The sequence below is a fragment of the Oncorhynchus kisutch genome, linkage group LG22, assembly GCF_002021735.2.
Source record: "Oncorhynchus kisutch isolate 150728-3 linkage group LG22, Okis_V2, whole genome shotgun sequence".
NCBI lineage: Eukaryota > Metazoa > Chordata > Actinopteri > Salmoniformes > Salmonidae > Oncorhynchus > Oncorhynchus kisutch.
In genome coordinates this window covers 35922613-35942303 of record NC_034195.2, presented here as the reverse complement: position 1 = coordinate 35942303, position 19691 = coordinate 35922613, and the positions used below count along the sequence as shown (strand labels likewise).

General features: G+C 41.1%; 2 protein-coding genes and 2 non-coding genes across 7 annotated transcripts in view; all 4 read right to left on the bottom strand.

The window, feature by feature from the left end:
- Positions 1-726: 726 nt before the first annotated feature.
- LOC109867328 (40S ribosomal protein S17) lies at positions 727-7314 on the bottom strand (the record flags this gene model as incomplete). Its single annotated transcript, XM_031801434.1, has 4 exons — positions 727-854; positions 2161-2226; positions 5516-5621; positions 7130-7314. Coding segments are annotated over 4 exons (435 nt in total), but the record flags the coding sequence as incomplete, so codon positions are not given.
- LOC116356418 (small nucleolar RNA SNORA71) lies at positions 3532-3660 on the bottom strand. Its single transcript, XR_004204914.1, has one exon. It is a non-coding gene; the product is annotated as a small nucleolar RNA SNORA71 (small nucleolar RNA).
- A 53-nt stretch (positions 7315-7367) lies between the features above and the next one.
- On the bottom strand, positions 7368-7477 carry LOC116356419 (small nucleolar RNA SNORA71). The gene has a single exon (XR_004204915.1). It is a non-coding gene; the product is annotated as a small nucleolar RNA SNORA71 (small nucleolar RNA).
- A 6820-nt stretch (positions 7478-14297) lies between these two features.
- The window catches only part of LOC109866866 (casein kinase I-like), a 63519-nt gene continuing 58125 nt past the window's right edge, over positions 14298-19691 (bottom strand). For 2 of the 4 annotated variants that reach the window (XM_031801489.1, XM_020455744.2), the window contains one exon: positions 14298-19426. In XM_031801489.1, the coding sequence (XP_031657349.1) occupies positions 19372-19426 (55 nt within the window). In that variant the 3' untranslated portion in view covers positions 14298-19371. The remainder of the gene's footprint in view (positions 19427-19691) is intronic. The other 2 variants (XM_020455745.2, XM_020455746.2) reach the window with 2 other exon arrangements.

Sequence of the window (19691 nt, the reverse complement as noted above, 5' to 3'; positions counted from 1 at the left end):
ATGCACGTGACTGTCGCACTTTCTCAGGTCAGGTGGCCCGTGAAACAAGGACACACAAAAGGCAAACATACAGCGGAACGTAGCCAATTACTGACGTAAAAAAAAACTTTAATAACTGCAATTTATATTCTTGCACAAGATGTATAAATTCAAACACTTTCAATGTCCCATGTCTATTTTCAAAAACGTAAAAGCCTTGATTTTCTCTCAAATTCACAAACTTCCAAGGACCCGTGGGAACCCTAGACAAGTGTCAATGTCCTTGCGTGACCCAGCCAGAGCCCGAACTTTACCTGATCGAACAACTCTCAAGATCTGCAAATAGCTCTGCAGCGAAGCTCCCCATCCAACCTGACAGAGCTTGCGAGAATCTGCAGAGGTATGGGAGAAACTCCCAATACAGGTGTGCCAAGCTTGTAGCTTCATACCAAAGGCTTGAGGCTGTAATCACTGCCAAAGGCACTTCAACAAAGTACTGAGTAAAGGGTCTTAATACTTATGTAAATGTGATATTTCAATACATTTGCAAACACTTAAAAACCTGTTTTTGCTCTATAGTATAGGAGCTACACTTTTGCACAAAGCCTGAAATTACAGTTCAATTGAGTCCAGGACATGAGGACCAAGTGCTTATCCAATTCAAATTTCCATCAACCTAGCATACGCAATTAAGAATCACTCATCCGGATCTACTTGTTCTAAACAGCAAGACCACTCGGAGACTCATTGCTTTTTTTTGTACATTTTGTATTTATTAAGAGATATATTACAAATGCCTAGACTCCTCTGGGTGTCTTGAAGTTCATTCCGACAGTTGGCTGGGTGACCTGCAGGTTGGAGAGACTGCCGAAGTCCTGGAGGAAAGAGAAAGATTAAATTCAATTTCACCATCAAGTAACCACCAGAATACACCACAAGTTCATGCTAACGATGTAAACCACAGAGCCTTGTCTCATACCCCGTGAGTAGTTTCACCCTGAAGTTAAGATTGTGGAGGATGTTGAATACAGGGTGTGACAGGAACCGGTATTCCAACAAAACACAGGAACATTTTTCAAAGTCACTGTTCCTGTACTATCAATGACTATGGCAAGTCATGCCATAGTCACCTTCGATACAGGGTTTAAGCCATGGTGTTATCTTAAGGCTAATCATACTTTTGTGTATGTGGACACCCCTTCAAATTAGTTGATTTGGCCATTTCAGCCACAACCGTTGCTGACTGGTATATAAAATTGAGTACACCGCCATGAAATCGCCATAGACAAACATTAGCAGTAGAGAATGGCCTTACTGAACCGAGCTCAGTGACTTTCAACGTGGCACCATCATTGGATGCCACCTTTCCAACAAGTCAGTTTGTCAAATTTCTGCCCTACTAGAGCTGCCCCTGTAAACTAAGTGCTGTTTTTGTGAAGTGGAAACGTCTAAGAGCGACAACAGCTCAGTTGCGAAGTGGTAGGCCACACAAGCTTAGAACAGGACTGCCGAGTGCTGAAGCTTATCAAAAAATATATATATATATGTGTTTAAAAAAAAATCTATCTCCTGTCCTCGGTTGCAACACTCACTACAGAGTTCCAAACTGCCTCGAAGCAACATCAGCACAAGAACTGTTCGTCATCGGGAGCTTCATGAAATGGGTTTCCATGGCCGAGCAGCCACACACAAGCCTAAAATCACCATGCACAATGCCAAGCATCGGCTTGAGTGGTGTAAAGCTCGCCGCCAATTTGACTCTGGGGCAATGGAAAAGCGTACTCTGGAGTGATGAATCATGCTTCACCATCTGGCAGTCCGGCGGACAAATCTGTGTTTGGCGGATGCCAGGAGAAGGCTAACTGTCCGAATGCATTGTGCCAACTGTAAAGTTTAGTGGAGGAGGAATAATGGTCTGGGGCTGTTTTTCATGGTTCGGGCTAGGCCCCTTAATTCCAGTGAAGGGAAATCTTAACGCTACAGCAAACAAAGACATCCTAGACGATCCTGTGCTTCGAACTTTGTGGCAACCGTTTGGTAATGGCCCTTTTCTGTTTCAGCATGACAATGCCACTGTGCACAAAGCGAGTTCCATACACAAGCAGGTGTCCACATACTTTGGATCAGGTAGGGTTTATTAATCATGAAGACACCAAACGTAACTGCCTGCGAGGGACTTACCAGTAGTTTGAGCATCTCCTTGGTGTCAGGGTCCACCTCTATGATCTCCTGGTCAAGAGCAGAAACCTGGAAACAGAAAAGTTAGTGGTAATGCATCATGTCAACACTGTCCAAACACATTAGTAATAGTGTGCATAGTAAACTGGCAACAGTTAAATACATCAATTCAACAGAGCGCACAGCAGTTACTGGCTGCCTGGGGCAATGTTTACAGGCCTGGCAACTTTTTAGAGTACCAGACGCGAGTGGCAATTTGAGTTTCTTTCCCCCTGCACGCTCGTGCGCGCTGTTTATGAGTCTGATTGCAACTATAAAATTGTACCAAATCAAGTCTATATAAGGTTGGAATACTTTCTTGACTGCATTCCATTCACACATTTGTAAAAGTCACTAACAAGTTCTAATTAGAAACAACACACCAAGGGCCTTTATTCTTGGTGTTTTTTTTTTTATTAATTAAAAATGCACAAATTTATTAAAATATGTACAAATATCTTACCCACAACACTTTTTTTTTTATTACTCTGATATGACAAATGTTTGAAGCAAACATGTTATTCATAAAAAACGAAAAAGCTATGACAGGAAACAGTGGATGAGAACAAATCTTCGGGACACATTCAAATGTTCAGGAAATTATTTCCTCGGCACATTTGCCTGGTAGCTGAGGGAGGCTCCGTACTGGGTTTTGTTCTTGGAAACAAGACGGAATATTCGTTCGCAATCTGCACTCAGACTCCATTTAATGCCAAGATGTTTATATTGATTTTTTTATTATACTTCTCTAATGCTTTGTGATGTGGCTCCTAATTACAGTTACAATCATTCAGGTTGCGTGATCCGTCAAACACAATTAATGGGACGCAGAATTAAATGTATATCACACTCGCACAAATGCGACCAGTTATTTTTCGTATTTGCATTTAATTTCTTTCACTAGAAATGCGAGTGAACACTTTAGAGACCAATGAATCTCCATCTTACGCTCGCTAACGTTAGCTTGAAACAATTAGTTTACCTTTCCACAACACACATAGTGAAAGGGATTTATCCATGCTTTTACGTACTGCTGACAGTTGGCAAACTCAGCATCACAACATACAGGAGGGGCAAACACGGGGTAGCTACGTTGAATAATGATGTATTAATCTCCATGTCTGTTGCCAACTCCGTACGTGTGTGTTGCAGCTCGAGAATCGGGATGTTAAATCCACTGAGTAAATATTTTATTAAATAAAAAATTTAATTAAATCAGGCCCTATTCATTTCTGTGTAATTTTAACTCGGATCTCGTACCTGGACAGAGAATTGCAAAGTTGGAACGCAAAATGCCTGCATGTTGGCAGGTCTGGGTTTACGATGTTCCCACATTGTTTGAAAGATACAGGGTTTGACAGGAACCAGTATTCCAACAAACACGGGAAAAGCTTTCAAGATCACTATTCCTGTACTATCAATAACTATGGCAACAGTCATGCCATAGTCACTTTCGATACAGGGCAAATCAAAGAATGAGAATTTGACTGAATCAAAAGGTATTTCACATCCCAACTATACACTAAAGATAACCAATGGCAGCAAATAAAGGAGATAAATGATGACCCAAAGCAGTTTATGGATGCATCTTTCCGTGCCTAGGCAAAGTAGAAACATGCATAGTAGAGGTCGACCGATTAAAATCGGAATGGCCGATTACAAGTTTTCCTAATCAGAAATCAGTATTTTTGAGAAACGATTTTGCAGATTATTTTCCCCCCTAGGCAAGTCAGTTAAGAACACATTCTTATTTTCAATGAAGGCCTAGAAACGGTGGGTTAACTGCCTTGTTCAGGGGCAGAATGGCCAGATTTTCACCTTGTCGGCTCGGGGGAGCCAATCTTGCAACCTTACAGTTAACTAGTCCAAAGCTCTAACCACCTGCCCTCTCATCGCCCTCCACGAGGAGCCTGCCTGTTACGCGAATGCAGTAGAAGCCAAGGTAAGTTGCTAGCTAGCATTAAACTTTCCATTAAAAAAAATCTATCATAATCACTCCAGTTATAACTACACATGGTTGATGATACTCGTTTATCTAGCGTGTCCTGCGTTGCATATAATCGATGCGGTGTGCATCGTTGCTCCAATGTGTACCTAACCATAAACACCAACGACTTTCTTAAAATCATTACACAGAAGTATATATTTTTTAAACCTGCATATTTAGCTAAAAGAACTCCAGGTCAGCAGGCAATATTAACCAGGTGAAATTGTGTAATTTCTCTTGCGTTCATTGCACGCAGAGTCAGGGTATATGCAACAGTTTGGGCTGCCTGGCTCATTGCGAACAAATTTGCCAGAATTTTACACAATTATGACATAACATTGAAGGTTATGCATTGTAACAAGAATATTTAGACTTAGGGATGCCACCCGTTAGATAAAATACCGAACGGTTCCGTATTACACAAATAAAATAAAAATCTCTCTAAATGATAGTTTCCGGATTCAACCATATTAATGACCAAAGGCTCGTATTTTTGTGTGTTATTATGTTATAATTAAGTCTATGATTTGATAGAGCAGTCTGTCTGAGCGATAATAGGCAGCAGCAGGCTCATAAGCATTCATTCAAACAGCACTTTCGTGCGTTTTGCCAGCAGCTCTTTGCAAGCACAGCGCTGTTTATGACTTCAAGCCTATCAGCCTAATGGCTGGTGTAACAGATGTGAAATGGCTAGCTAGTTAGCTGGGTGTGCGCTAATAGCGTTTCAAACATCACTCGCTCTGAGACTTAGTTATTCTCCTTGCTCTGCAAGGGCCGCGGCTTTTGTGGAGCGATGGGTAACGCTGCTTTGAGTGTGGCTGTTGTCGATGTGTTCCTGGTTCGAGCCCAGGTAGAGGCGAGGAGAGGGACAGAAGCCATACTGTTACACTGGCAATAAAGTGCCTATAAGAACATCCAATAGTCAAAGGTATATAAAATACAAATGGTATAGAGAGAAATAGTCCTATAAATACTATAGTAACCACAACCTAAAACCGCTTACCTTGGAACATTGAAGTCTCATGTTAAAAGGAACCACCAAGTTTCATATGTTCTGAGCAAGGAACTCAAACGTCAGCTTTTTTTTACATGGCACATATTGCACTTTTACACATGGTTGACAGTTTTTGCATTATTTAAACCAAATTTATTTGAGGCTAAATTGATTTTATTGGTGTATTATATTAAGTTAAAATAAGTGTTCATTCAGTATTGTTGTAATTGTCATTATTACAAATAAAAAATAAAAATTGGCCGATTAATCGGTATCGGTGCCAGCAAGTATAGATGCACTGTGTTCCGATGCTCAAAAGTGTGGGTGGGGACACTTACCTCTGGGACGTAGTTGTCCCTCCTCTCCCTCTCCTCCTCCTGCAGCTTGATGGAGATGCCTCTGACGGGACCCCTCTGGATGCGCTTCATCAGATGGGTCACATACCTAAGAGCACAAACCAGAATTCAGTTAATTCATGTACAACATCACAATTGTAACAGCATTAGATCAGACCATGGGTTCAAACAAAAATATTTATTCTAGATCACTGAAAACTAGTCTAACTAGAATTAGGTTTCACTCAAGTTTAGGTTGTTGCGGACGAGAAAGATGTTTGAAAGACAGGGTTTGACAGGAAAAGGTATTTCAACAAACACTGTAAAATATTTCTGTCACAATTCCCGTAACATCAATGACTATGGCAACAGTTGCGCCATAGTCACTTTCGATATAGGGTTTTATGTGGCAAACTAGCAATAATCAGCTAGGTCAGGGATATGATATAATCAATAACTCCCTCCAAGCCATGCTATTAGAAGTAGTGTTTTGAAATCCAACCTGATTGAAGTGCAGCATAGTACATGTCATATGAAACATCTTTCTCTAAGGAGGACCTGAGCCCTAGGACCATGCCTCAGGACTACCTGGCATGATGACTCCTTACTGGCCCCAGTCCACCTGGCCGTGCTGCTGCTCCAGTTTCAACTGTTCTGCCTGTGGCTATGGAACCCTGACCTGTTCACCGGACGTGCTACCGGTCCCAGACCTGCTGTTTTCAACTCTCTAGAGACAGCAGGAGCAGTAAAGATACTGGGAATGATCGGCTATGAAAAGCCAACTGACATTTACTCCTGACATGCTGACCTGTTGCACCCTCTACAACCACTGTGATTATTATTATTTGACCCTGCTGGTCATCTATGAACATTTGAACATCTTGGCCATGTTTTGTTATAATATCCACCCGGCACAGCCAGAAGAGGCCTGGTCCCTCTAGGATCTGGCCTTTCTATGGAGTTTTTCCTAGCCACCGTGCTTCTACACCTGTATTGCTTGCTGTTTGGGGGTTTAGGCTGGGTTTCTGTACAGCATTTTGTGACACCAGCTGATTTAAGGCTTTATAAATAAATTTGATTCATGAAATTAATAAAATACTTCAGCATTGAAAAAAAGCAAAGGTGCCAATTAGCTGACACCGACATCCCAAAATGGCTGCTATGGTTTCTGCTACCCATCATGAGGATGAAAAGGGCAGTTTCCAGAAAAACGAGCAGCCATTTAATCTTCTCAGAATAACAGTTGGAATAATGGGACAATTCAGAGTACAACGCATTTCTCATCCATGACCGTGGTACGTTTTCCAAGCCATATCTCGTGCTGGCTCCGTGGTGACTTCATTTAAGAAAATTGCCTGTCCGACCCTGTAGTGCAGCTGTGAGGAAGTGTAAGGCGTCGGATCGGCTGGCTACACCCAAAACTAGACCCAGGAGTTAAGACACGGGTGACTTCCAAATTGAGAACAAAGAAAACATCACCACGGTTGGTTGAACGTAGCTGTTCAGCGCTGTTTACGCAACATCTGCTGCTTGACCTCAGACAAGCTTTATATATGTCGCTGAGGTTCGAGTCAGCTTGGCTATTAGAGACAATAAAGCTGAAGAAATCAGACTCACCCAGCGATCTTGTTGCGGAGCTTCTTGCTGGGGATGATAGCGATCTCTTCGCACACCCTCTTGTTGGTGTGGAAGTCATTTCCCAGCCGGGTGTAGTACTTCTCAATGATGACCCGGGCGGCTTTTTTCACCGTCTTGGTCCTGACTCGTCCCTGTGGAACAAAGGAGTTGTGCAAATGACTAGGTTATCCTGATCTCCTGAACGTTCAGAATGGGCTTACATTTAATTAATTTAAAATATCTGAGAGAACCAGGGTTCGGTAGGGACTTAGGACCCATCGAACACGGGAAAGACCCTCAATTCACGTTTCCTGTACTATCAATGACCTGGCCACTTTCGATACAGGGTTCAACGTAAATTACATTTCAAAAGCGGTTGACATTTTAGGAGGTATAAGTACGCCAACGGCTGGCATGACCAGGCAAGCTACATTTGGATCTAACATACAAGGTTGTACCTAATATTAACGAGCTAGCAACTTTGCGCAGACTGGCTACCTAGCCAACTACCTACTTGCTAGTAAATGGATCTCACGATTAACTACACCGGTGAGTAAGTCAGAAACAATGGGTACCCTACATTGGGAAAACAGACCACCTATGGTTAATTAGCTAGTAGGATGATTCCGCAATCAGCTAGTTAGCTACGCTAATCAGTACCACGGAACAAAATGTATTTCTTACAAACAGTTGAAACCAACGTGCAAAACCACTAACCACATAGCGGAAAATGTGTACAATATTAAAGTCATCACCAGTTCTCTACTGATCGTAATCAAATCAAGACATGGAAAACGTGGTTGTTCATGTGCAGCCAAATGCTAGCATAATGCTTCTTCCGTTAGCATCTCGGAGAACCCTCGTCATATTGTTCAAAAAATCTGCCAGGAAGGGCATCCTAACGCAATATGTCACTGCGATTGCGTAATATATACAACATTTCACTATTGTAGAGATAAATACCATTTTGGATACTAAAAAACTGAGGATTACGATAGATTTAGAGGGGTTGTAAATGTTGAAGTACCCACCATGTTGAATCGGGCTGGTAGAAGAGGACTATACAAGCGCTTCAGCGGAAGTATAATAAGAGGGCACGCGGATGTGGGAAACCAAAGGGAAAAGGGTGCCACCCCCTAGTGGTAGAAGAATTCACAAAAATATACAACCAGACTTGCAGTTAATTACAGCTATATTACTGTACATTTGGTTTCCCCAGTTGAGTGAAATTATTGCGCGTAAGTGCGGCAGTTAGTCTAGCGGTTAAGAGCGTTGGTCAAGTAACCGAAAAGCCGCTGGTTCTATCCCCGAGCTGACTAGGGGGGAAAAGTGTCGATGTGCTCTTCACGTTTTTATTTGTATTTGATTTAACCTTTATTTAACTAGGCAAGTCAGTTAAGAATAAATTCTTATTTACACGTCTGGAGGAAACATGGCACCATCCCTACGGTGAAGCATGGTGGTGGCAGCATCATGCTGTGGGGATATTTTTCAGCAGCAGGGACTGGGAGACTAATCAGAGTTGAGGCAAAGATCAACGGAGCAAAGTACAGATAGATCCTTGATGAAAACCTGCTCCAGATCACTCAGGACCTCAGACTTGGGTGAAGGTTCACCTTCTAACAGGACAACGACCACACAGCCAAGACAAAGCAGGATTGGCTTCGGGACAAGTCTCTGAATGTCCTTGAGTGGCCCAGCCAGAGCCTGGACTTCAACCCAATTGAGCATTGTTACAATGGCGCCGGAGAGGAGGGTTGCCGTCTTACCGGCTCTTAACCAACCATGCAATTTTGTTTGTTTTTTCGTGATGTTTGTAACTTGTTTTGTACATAATGTTGCTGCTACCGTCTCTTATGACCGAAAATAGCTTCTGGACATCAGAACTGTGATTGCTCACCTCAAACTGTACGAAGAGTTCTTCTTCAATGAGTCGGATGGGAGGAACATACTACTACAGAAACCGGACCAGGCAACAGATCCCCGTGATTCGCTGGAGAAGGAAACAAAGATTTTGTGGAAAAAGATCAGGGTGCCTTGTGAGGATCAGGTGACGAGTGGCTAATCAGCACTTGCTTTCCGTCCTGCTAGCTAATGTTCAATCACTGGAAAATAAATGGGACGAAGCTGAAAGCACGTATATCCTACCAACGGGACATTAAATATTGTAATATCTTTTGTTTCACAGAGTCGTGGCTGAACGACGATATTAAGAACATACAGCTTGCGGGTTATACACTCCATTGGCAGGACAGAACAGCAGCATCTGGTAAGACCCGGGGTGGGGGCTTATGTATATATGTGAATAACAGCTGGTGCATGATATCTAAGGACGTCTCAAGATTTTGCTTGCCTGAGGTAGAGTATCTCATGATAAGCGGTAGACCTCACTATCTACCTAGAGAGTTTATCAGTATTTTTCGTAGCTGTCTACATACCACCACAGACCGATGCTGGCACTAAAAGCTGTATACCGCCGTAAGCAAACAGGAAACTGCTCATCCAGAAGCATCACTCCTAGTGGCCAGGGACTTTAATGCAGGGAAACTTAAATCAGTTTTACCTCATTTCTATCAGAACATTAAATGTGCAACCAGATGAAAATGTTTATAGACCACCTTTACTCCACACACAGAGATGCTTACAAAGCTCTCCTTCGCCCTCCATTTTGGCAAATCTGACCATAATTTGATTCTCCGGATTCCTGCTTACAAGCAAAAATGAAAGCATGAAGCACCAGTGACTAGGTATATAAAAAAGTGGTCAGATGAAGCAGATGCTAACTACAGGACTGCTTTGCTAGCACAGACTAGAATATGTTCCCGGGATTCTTCCGATGGCATTGAAGAGTACACCACATCAGTCACTGGCTTTATCAAAAAGTGCATCGGGGATGTCGTCCCCACGGTAATTGTACTTACAGTACATAACCCATCCAGAAGCCATGGATTACAGGCAACATTCGGACTGAGCTAAAGGGTAGAGCTGCCACTTTCAAGGAGCGGGACTCTAACACGGAAGCTTATAAGAAATCCCGCTATGCCCTCCGACGAACCATCAAACAGGCAAAGTAATGTAAAATTTCAGTTTTTTACATCAAATGTTTTTGCTTTGTCATTATCAGGTATTGTGTGTAGATTGATGAGAGAGAAAAATGATTTAATAAATTTTAGAATAAGGCTGTAACGTAACAATGTGGGAAAAGTGAAGGGGTCTGAATACTTTCCGAAGTATAACATGAGAATCCATCTGTGTCTGATTCATATGTAATCATTCTGCCAATGCTTTGCTTTTCATTCAGGTGATCATGACATGTCATCATTATAAGTTAACACTTTGTTCTAGTGTATATTAGTGAAATACAGTATATGCAGTATTCCCATGTTCATATTCTCAGTCATCTTTTTACACCTCCAGTTCATGAACATGTTTTGGGAAATATGCTTAAAGGGTTACACATTTCACACAATGCATATCAAATCTAAGTTTATTGGTGGCATAGTTACACAGTTTAGCAGATGTTATTGAACCCCACAGTGGTGTCATAATACCCATAAAACCTAGCGGTCAATCAGGGAACTGGTTCCAATCTTTTTTATACCATTCATTTTTCCCATAGGGGATTTTAGAAACACTTCAAATAAGGGCTGTGTTGCGTGTAGGCTTACCCTGGTGTGACGTTTTGATAACAATGTAAATCTCTCTCGGACATGGTGACTTTTAATGTATTCGGCCCTATTTGTTCTCACATTCGAAAAAAGCTAATTAGCATCAAAATAGACATCATGCAAGACTACAAATACATGCTAGCTCCTGCACATCATCTCTAGCTGAAACCTTTGCGAACAGATATTGTCAATTTAAAACTTGCACAAGACAGTTCACAGAATTGTTAATCTAAAGAAATTTTGCCAATTTATTCATGACTACATTTAGCTAACATTTGATAGTTAATCCAGAGATTTTTACCTTTGCCTCGATTTGGCAGCCTCGTCCAGATCAGTTTTTGTAGTTCTTTATAATAGCCACATTAGTAGCTAATTAGCATTTCATTTTTTGCAGGTAATACAGGCAAATATATTGATAAAAGTCACTTTGTCCTAGAGAAATTTACATGGTTATCAAACTGTTACAGGAATTAAATTCCTACATGTCTTAATACCCAATTAAAATGAAACACTGTCAATTCCTAAGAATTTGTAAGACTCTTATTTGCATAAAATGGACAGAGACCAGTCTCAAAATCAATCAGCAGTGTTTATTCTCGAGAGTACTGAACATGATACAGTTTACCACAGGTTATAAACTGAAAATGTCGTCATTAGTTTTCGTACTACCCCATCTCATCTCCACTCCAGTACAATGGCTGTATAGTTCAAGACTTCCCACATCGTCTCCCCCAAACTTAGATAATTTATGACCCGAGCCAAGGTCTGCCTGTGTAGATAAGCATTCTAGCCAGTCTGACGATAAATTCATTAATTTCTACCAAGGAACAGACAGTCATTGTTCTACTTCTTGATTATAATTACACACATTATATTCAGTACTAGGATTAAAAGAAAATTCATACATCTATACAGTAACATAATAGTATTCTGATTAGTCAGTCCTGATTGAAATGTATACATAGTCATTATTGATAAAAAATCCCTTAACCCTTGTAAGCCGACGCCAAAAACAGCCCTTATTTTAAGTGTTTCTAAAAAATGAATGGTGGAAAAACACTTGGAAGCAGTTCCCTATTTGACTGGTAGGTTTTGTGGGTATTATGACTCATACTGTGGTACTCTATAGCCGGTGCAGCGAAATGCTTATGTTATTGGCTCCTCACGGGGTCTGTAGTTACACCTCTAGCACTGAGATGCAGTGACTTAGGCCTCTGAGGCACTCGGGAGCCCAATGTACACCAGATAAATTTACACAAGATATACTAACAATGTTATGTACAGCAGTAGATATATTAGAGTGAGCTATGCCAAGAATCTAGTATATAAATAAATGTGGGGTGTATAAACTGTAAATAAAATGAAGTATTCAGTGGCCAATTTAGCATGTAACAACACTAAACAATGCATTAATTGCACTATAACAATGACAAACGGTGCCCACAAACTGTTAGGGCCTTCATAAAGCTGTCCAAACATCTGACCACTGCTACAACTGGCTATCAGCGGAGCCTTGTTTGGCAGCGAAACAGTTAATTCATTATCATTTACTGCCTTTAAAAAAAAAACGTAGCCGATATGGCTGACTTGCTTGAACAAATGTGGATTCTAATGACAATTGAGATGTACAAACTATGGCGTAAGAAGAGGACAAGCGGACAAGAGGCAATCCGTAATTTCGATTAATACATTAAGCGAGCTAGGATGGATGTAACGTTAGTCAATATAACTATTTGTTTAGCTCTAATGAAATGTACAGCAACAGAATTCAGAACATGGGCCGTTCTTAGTGTTCTCCTTGTACACCAAGTCAGAACCGTAGGATAAATAAAGGGGGCATATAAGCAGACAATGAAAGCTCTTACAATATTTATTGATTACATTTCTCTAAAACAGGTAATAGACCACATGTGCACCACCAAGTTAGAACAGTAGGCGAAATTAAGAGGGGTAAATAGACAATTATTAGGGTGAGGCACATGGGCTACGAACATCTTACTTCACAACATACACTTAGTATTACTTTCTTAGCTACAGTATACATATCTCCCTGGCATATTACATAATTTATGCAGCAGCATGCAAGACATTTTTGGACTCGTTGTTGTGCTGTGCTCACTTGAACAGGAAGGTGGTGTGGCGGTCCTTTCGTGGGCAAATACTGTCATCAGTCTGTCATTCTCTGGATTTATGGTGCTTTCAAGACAAACCAGGTCAAATCATGACGTCGGTGATCTTCAGGTCAGCTCTAGAAAAAGGCCAGAGTTCCCGACTTGTATTCCGAGTTGAATGACAGTTCAAAACACCCCCCCCCCCCCCGAGTTCCAAGCTGGCCAATGTATTCAACCTTTTCTGTCCCATGGTGTTGCGTGTGAATGTTTAATTTAAGCTTGGAAAAGAGACTCTTTCAGACAATGTTTTAAATTCATAAACTCAGACTTGGACCACAAATCCTCTCCACCAAATAGCAGGCAGGGGAAGCAAAATAGTGATTGCTTTGCCAGTAGATTGTCGACATGATTCACGATGACTGCTTGTCTGCCTATGGTAGCTATAACGTGATTTTATCTGTGGCCAATGACCTTCACCCTTCTTGGACAGGCACTTCTAATGTAAATCTATGGCAGCACCCAAGGTGCTTGAATTTTCAAGCTCTCCCTGCAGATTCTGCAATGACCTAGTGTCCCCATGAGTGATAGAACACTGAGCCAATCACAGCACAATTAGAGAAGATTACCAATGCCCACGCTCTATTTTCCACTGGCTGTCCCTCCCCCACAGAAAGCACTGAGCTCTGCTGAAACACCTGCCTTTAGAAAGCAAGAGACCATGTTTGTATGCAACTTTATTCACTCACTACATTTGCCTTTACTTTGTTTGCAAACTGATACGTGACCCATTAATTCCAAAATAACATGCAAAACTGTCAGTGTGGTGAGACCATTTCAGGTCCTTAGTGACGTACAGGCCAAGGAAGTTGAAGCTTTTGACCCTATCTACTGCTGCTCTGTCGATGAGGATGGTGCTCCCTGTTGTCCATGGTCAGCTCCATTGTTTTGTTGAGGGATAGGTTATTTTCCTGGCACCACTCCGCAAGGGCTCTAACCTCCTCCCTGTAGGCCATCTCGTCATTGTTTGTAATCAGGTCTACCACGGTCATGTTGTCAGCCAACTTGATGATAGAGTTAGTCATGGGTGAACAGGGAGTATAGAAGGGGGCTGAGCACACACCCCTGGGGGGCACCCGTGTGGAGAATCAGTGTGGCAGAAGCGTTATTGCCTAACCTCACCAACTGGGGGCGGCCCATCAGGAAATTTGCATTTATTTAGAATCCCAATTAGCACTCTTCCTGGGGTCCAGCAACATTAAGGCAGCTACATACACACACAATTAAATATAACATTTCATAACACATTGTGTCCTCATCAAATGAAACTACAAAAGTTTCTTTAAGAATCCGAATAGACCTCAAACTTTGAAGGAAACACTGGGCCAAGAGTAAAGGTTAAGAGAGATTTATTTTACATAAAAAAGGGTGCAAACTTGATTTTCCTTTTAAGTTCGGAGGGAATAAAAAGTATGATTTTGGAAAGTTCCCAAGACACATTTCACTTGAGGTTTCTGGGGGCGAGGGGGGTAGGCATTTTAAGAAAGAAAGAGTCGAGACAGTTTCTTTCTGTGCAACAAAACAAAAAAAAAATTTTTTTTTTCACAATTGGAGCCCTTAACCAGGTTAAAGCATTCAAATACATTTTGAAGTAACATTCATGTTTCAACACAGTAATATTCATAATACAATTTTAATACTTGACTCATATTCATAGCTTTGAAACTATTACCAGAACAGGAGACAGCTTTGAAAAGGGAGAAAAGAAAAACGGATCAAGAAAATAGACTCCCATTTGAACATAATCAACTTTACATAATTTACAATTGAAAATAATCAGTACAATATTGCAGTCTGGTCTCTAACCACTGGAGGTCTACAGTTTAAGCAACTCTGAACGTAATGTCGGAAAAAGTCTACCTCACTTGAGCAGTCTTTGCAGCTCGTGCCCTACACATTTCTGTGGACAAATGCAAGAAACCATCGATAAATGGTCTCTCCAACACTGAGGAAGTGGAGAGAGTGTCTGGAACGACAGTGAGAATGAAAAAGGAACCAGCAACAATGAAAATGGTCGTTAAGGCCCTGATGGACCCGTTTCATTCAAGCAAGATAGTATTCTTTAAATACACAAAGCATACCAGTACAATAATAATTGTGCTTAAAGCCAATGAGAAAACCTCTGGTTGAATTAATCTACCCCTAGATGCAGAAGGCATGACGAGGATACAACTGGTCAAAGCCATCTGACTCAGTGTAGTCTTCTAGTTGCTGATGGAGAGGGTACAAAGTCGTCATCAACCCCCCCCCCCCCCCCCCCGTAGCATCTAGTTAATTTAGAGGTGACTGTACATATGTACATGTTGCACAAACTGGGGCAAAACATTTCAAGTATGTATTAAAGTAAGTGGTTCCATTAATAAAAAGGAAGTACAACGACAAGAAAACAAGGATGCCAAAACATTAACTTTGGTTGTTGGGATCAAGGAAGAAAAGGTCAAGAATACTTAAATGAAAGAAATTATCATCTGTAATCATAAGCAATATTACTATAGTAGAAGCCTCATGAATTCTTAGTCACGTAAATGATCTAAAGCAAAAGACCTTTTATGTCATGTCAGAAATACGCAACCAATCCAATTCTGAGATGGTATGGTTGTTACACAAGCACGGCCTGGGAAGACAGCAGGTAAGCAATAACATGGCAAAAAAATATATATTTCTGAATGGTTTTCTCCAAAAGCACTTGCAATGATACAGCTAACCCACCAAATGCCAGTGTCTAAAATGGCACCACCTTAAGAGCAGAGAATAGGGCTCATGTATACATGTTAACATTTCAGCACCTTTGGCACCAGAGACAAATGAGAGAACAAAAAGTGTGTGCGCGCGCTAGAGACAGTAATGGCTTTTCTCTGAGGTATACATATTCATAGTCAGCGCATCCTGATACAGTGAGTGACATCTCAAACAAACCCTGCCATCGGAGGAGGTTGTGTTAACATGTCATGGAGGAAAAGGAATGTGCAGTGTCAAAATTACCCCCAGTGGGATCAGAAGGCTGCATGGGCAAATATATACTGCCATCAGGGGGCGTGTGGGACTCCGGTGAATAAGCCAGTAAAAGTCCTCTGGTCTTCACTAGTTACCCTAGCCACGAAGTCATAAACACCCCGACTTCTACGATTTATGTTCTTAAAAATGTAATTTTAAACCTACCTCTAACCACAATGATAATATTATGCCTAACACTAATCTTAAATTAAGACCAAAAAGTGTCATGCATTTTTACGATATAGCCAATTTTGACAATATGGCTGTGGTAACTAGCGGAAAATACATCCTCTGTCCTCTCAAGAAACCCTGGGGTCAGCACCTCCATGCTGCACCAGTGTCATAGAAAGTTTAAAGGGCAGGGATAAATACAGTCCTTTCTCTCTTCCTTCAAGTAATCACTGATTGGACATGATTAGAAAAGCCATTTCTTTCAACTGTCACGTTCTTTCACTAAGTACTTCAAGGAAGGGAGGAAGCCAACAAAAACAACAAGGTGAAGGAGAGAGAAAAGGAGAGAGCAAGTGAAGGAGAGCGACACATGACAACAGCCTAAGCCTTTTACCCACTTCACAATTATCCTGGTGTGGTCAGCAGCGATTTCTAAAAGTCTGAATGATAGGTGGGTGAATCAACTGACCAATCCATGAATTAAGATCACTCACAAGCACATCATTTAGTCAGACAATAGCATTTGAGTAAATCCTGACATTCCACTACTTGACTAAGACTCGTCCCACATCTTTCAATTCAAGTACATTTGAAATAATTTAAACTGCAGAGATACTTACTCAAGACATACACTTTCAAGGAAGAATACGACATTTGCACACAGTACAAAAAAAAAACAAAACACTGCTTTGTTACTCAAAAATATACATAGCTTCTGTTTGTCTATCCCTATAAAAGACAGCTAGGGAACTGACTCCAAAGATAAAAACATATCATACAGTATCACACCAGCCTGTGTGTCTGTGTACAAGGGAGTTATTCAATAGAAGCATAAGGAAATTGACAATTCCTCCAGCCTTGACTCAAAGCCACAGAGTTCTTTCCACAATACACAAGTGAAACAGTGGATAGTATCTAGATGGTAGAGAGCGAGGCTGGCATTCTAACTGCAGTCAACAGTAGGTACAAAATAAGTAGTGCACTCAATAGTTGTTTAAATACTCCCCCCCCCCCCCCCATGAAAAAGCAAGATCATTCAATGATTAAAAAAATACAAATTACAGGACATCATACATTTTCAGTTCACATTGACAACACAAAACTAAATAAATTGAAAACAGACAAGATAACCACTCAAGAGTAAACACTGAGGTTTACCAAAAGGGTAGAATATTATTGTAAAATGTAGCATTTCACAACCTCAAATGTTTTGACTGCAGAGGAACACAAATAAGCAATTCTGAAGAATAAAAAAAAGGTCCTTCACTTCCTTTTACTCTGATGACCTTAGATGACCTGTCACGAGTCACATAAAACTGTTCCTGTATTTGAAATCTTCAAATTCTGCTTTCTCAACCTTGTCTGCACTAAAATTGATTTAAAGTGAGAGACCAGTGTCATCTCCTAAAACACAACCATTTCCACAGGCTAAATAATTTGGACCTCTAAGGGGCATTGAGGCAGCTGTATAGTCTCCCTCTCTACAGCTTCCATTTCTTAAGTCCAGGTCTTGAGCGTCGACACCGCAGCACAGCTCCATTTTTTGTTCTAGCCCAGCAAACACACCTGATTCAAAAATAATACTCAACTAATCATTAAACTTGTAATTAGTTGGGCTAGAACAAAAATATGCAACACCATAAGGTACCCCAGGAATCCAGTTGAGCAACACTGCTCTATAGGAACCAGACTTGTCAACATGTCTTCTTATTGGCTGGTGTGTTGTTGCAGTGAACAGATGCCTATCCTGATAGGCTCTGAAGAGAGGTGGTTTGATTAAGGCATTACATGGTAAGGCCAGCAGGAGGAGCAGTAGCATCTAAATCAATAGGAGAGCCAAGTCTGTTCTCCTTGTCCCAGATTCAGTACACAGACAGACTGGAGGTAGAAGCCACCCTAAAGTGTACACCTGGTGTCAGTTCATGATAGCCCAATCCTAGCTTTAAACATTGGGAGGTAAAAAAATAAAATAAAAATTCTACAAATGACCTTAGATCAGCAGTTGGAAGCAACTTCCTAAATCCGCACAGACACAAATTTAGGTGTTTGTGGATAACAGGGACCAGTTTACAGGTACTGGCAATGTTACCAAAAGCAATGCGAAATGCAACTCATAACAGATCTATTGGTGATTCTCCCCCCCCAAACATTTTTTTTTGGGCCTGAAATTGAAAAGCTGAAAAGTAGTGGGTGGGTAATAATGACCAGTGCATCAAACATGGATCTGGAATACAAATAATTTTCAGTTAAATCTGGTAACATAATAGGTCCTCTGTCCACACACATCCCTTTGGTCACTCGCTGCAGTCTAACATATTTCTTGCATATCATTGAAATTAGAACAATTGTTTTTAACAAAAATGGAGGCAGAAGGCAAAGTGATTGTTAGTGATTGTTGAGAGGTGAATTGGTACTCATCAGGTTTTTTTCTGGCATTAGAAAAGTGATTATTTTGGTGTTCCCTCCTTTTCTACCATTTCTTTCTGCTTTGACTACTTATGCCAATCCCAAATCAACCTGCAGACCATTCTTGATAGATTTGAAAGAACCTGTGGCATCTTTGCAGATCTACAAGAGACCATGGAAGTGTCTAGGGTTGAAGCAAGGTTACTTCAAGACTAGGAAGCATCATCTATAATGCCTTCTTCAAAAGACAGTCAAACAGGGCTTAGTGGGAGGAGCTTTGTGGCATATGAACAAATTAGCCATTAGGGCACATTCAAACAAACATCCACACCTACGTATGTAGACATAAATTTGTATGAACAAAAAGCAAATGGGACAGCTTAAGACCGGCTTTTACTGTGGAGGTGAGTGGGTTTGGAGAGAGAGAAAGAGGAGAGAGACACAAGAAAGAAAGAAAGGTGGTAGAGGTCTATAGACTGGTCTCCTCACGCCCGAAAAGAGAAATGGAGAGGGGAAGACTTGACTTTTGATCTCCACTTGAAAAAAAAAAAAAAAAACTGGGGCAGATGAAGAGATGTCCTCAGGCATCCTCCAGTATTCAGAGGAAAGGTCAAAAGTCAAATTGAGTCATTCATCCACCGAGAAGGAAAGAAAAGAAAGGACTTTGTGGCCAAGGTCTTCATGTGTATAGTAGTTCCATTCAGTAGGTCCAGGTCAGTAAGAATCCCATTTCTCTTGTAATAACAAGTCTCTCTCCCAACTCCCTCCCAGAAATGTCCCTTCGTTAGTTTCCTTAAAACTAAACTCGCTCAGCGACACCGGACAGGGTAGGAGATCATTTCTGCCGTGGAGTGTTCTTCTTCCGTTTTCGCTTGAAGAAGCAACAACACCTGAAGAGAAAGGATTAAGAGACAGAAGAGGAAAGTTACTTGACAATCTATATCTTTCAATATGCTGCAATCACTCCAAACTTACTCAACTTCAAATATGTAATTAATGTGAACATTTAACAGTTATAAAAATGGAGTGCGAGAGTGTGACGTGAGAAGAGCGCGAGCATGTGATGGGGAGGGAATAAACCCAGACTGTATGCTACCCAGCTGGCACAAAACGTTTCCGTAATGTTCTACAATTAGATCGAACAAGGTTGCAGGC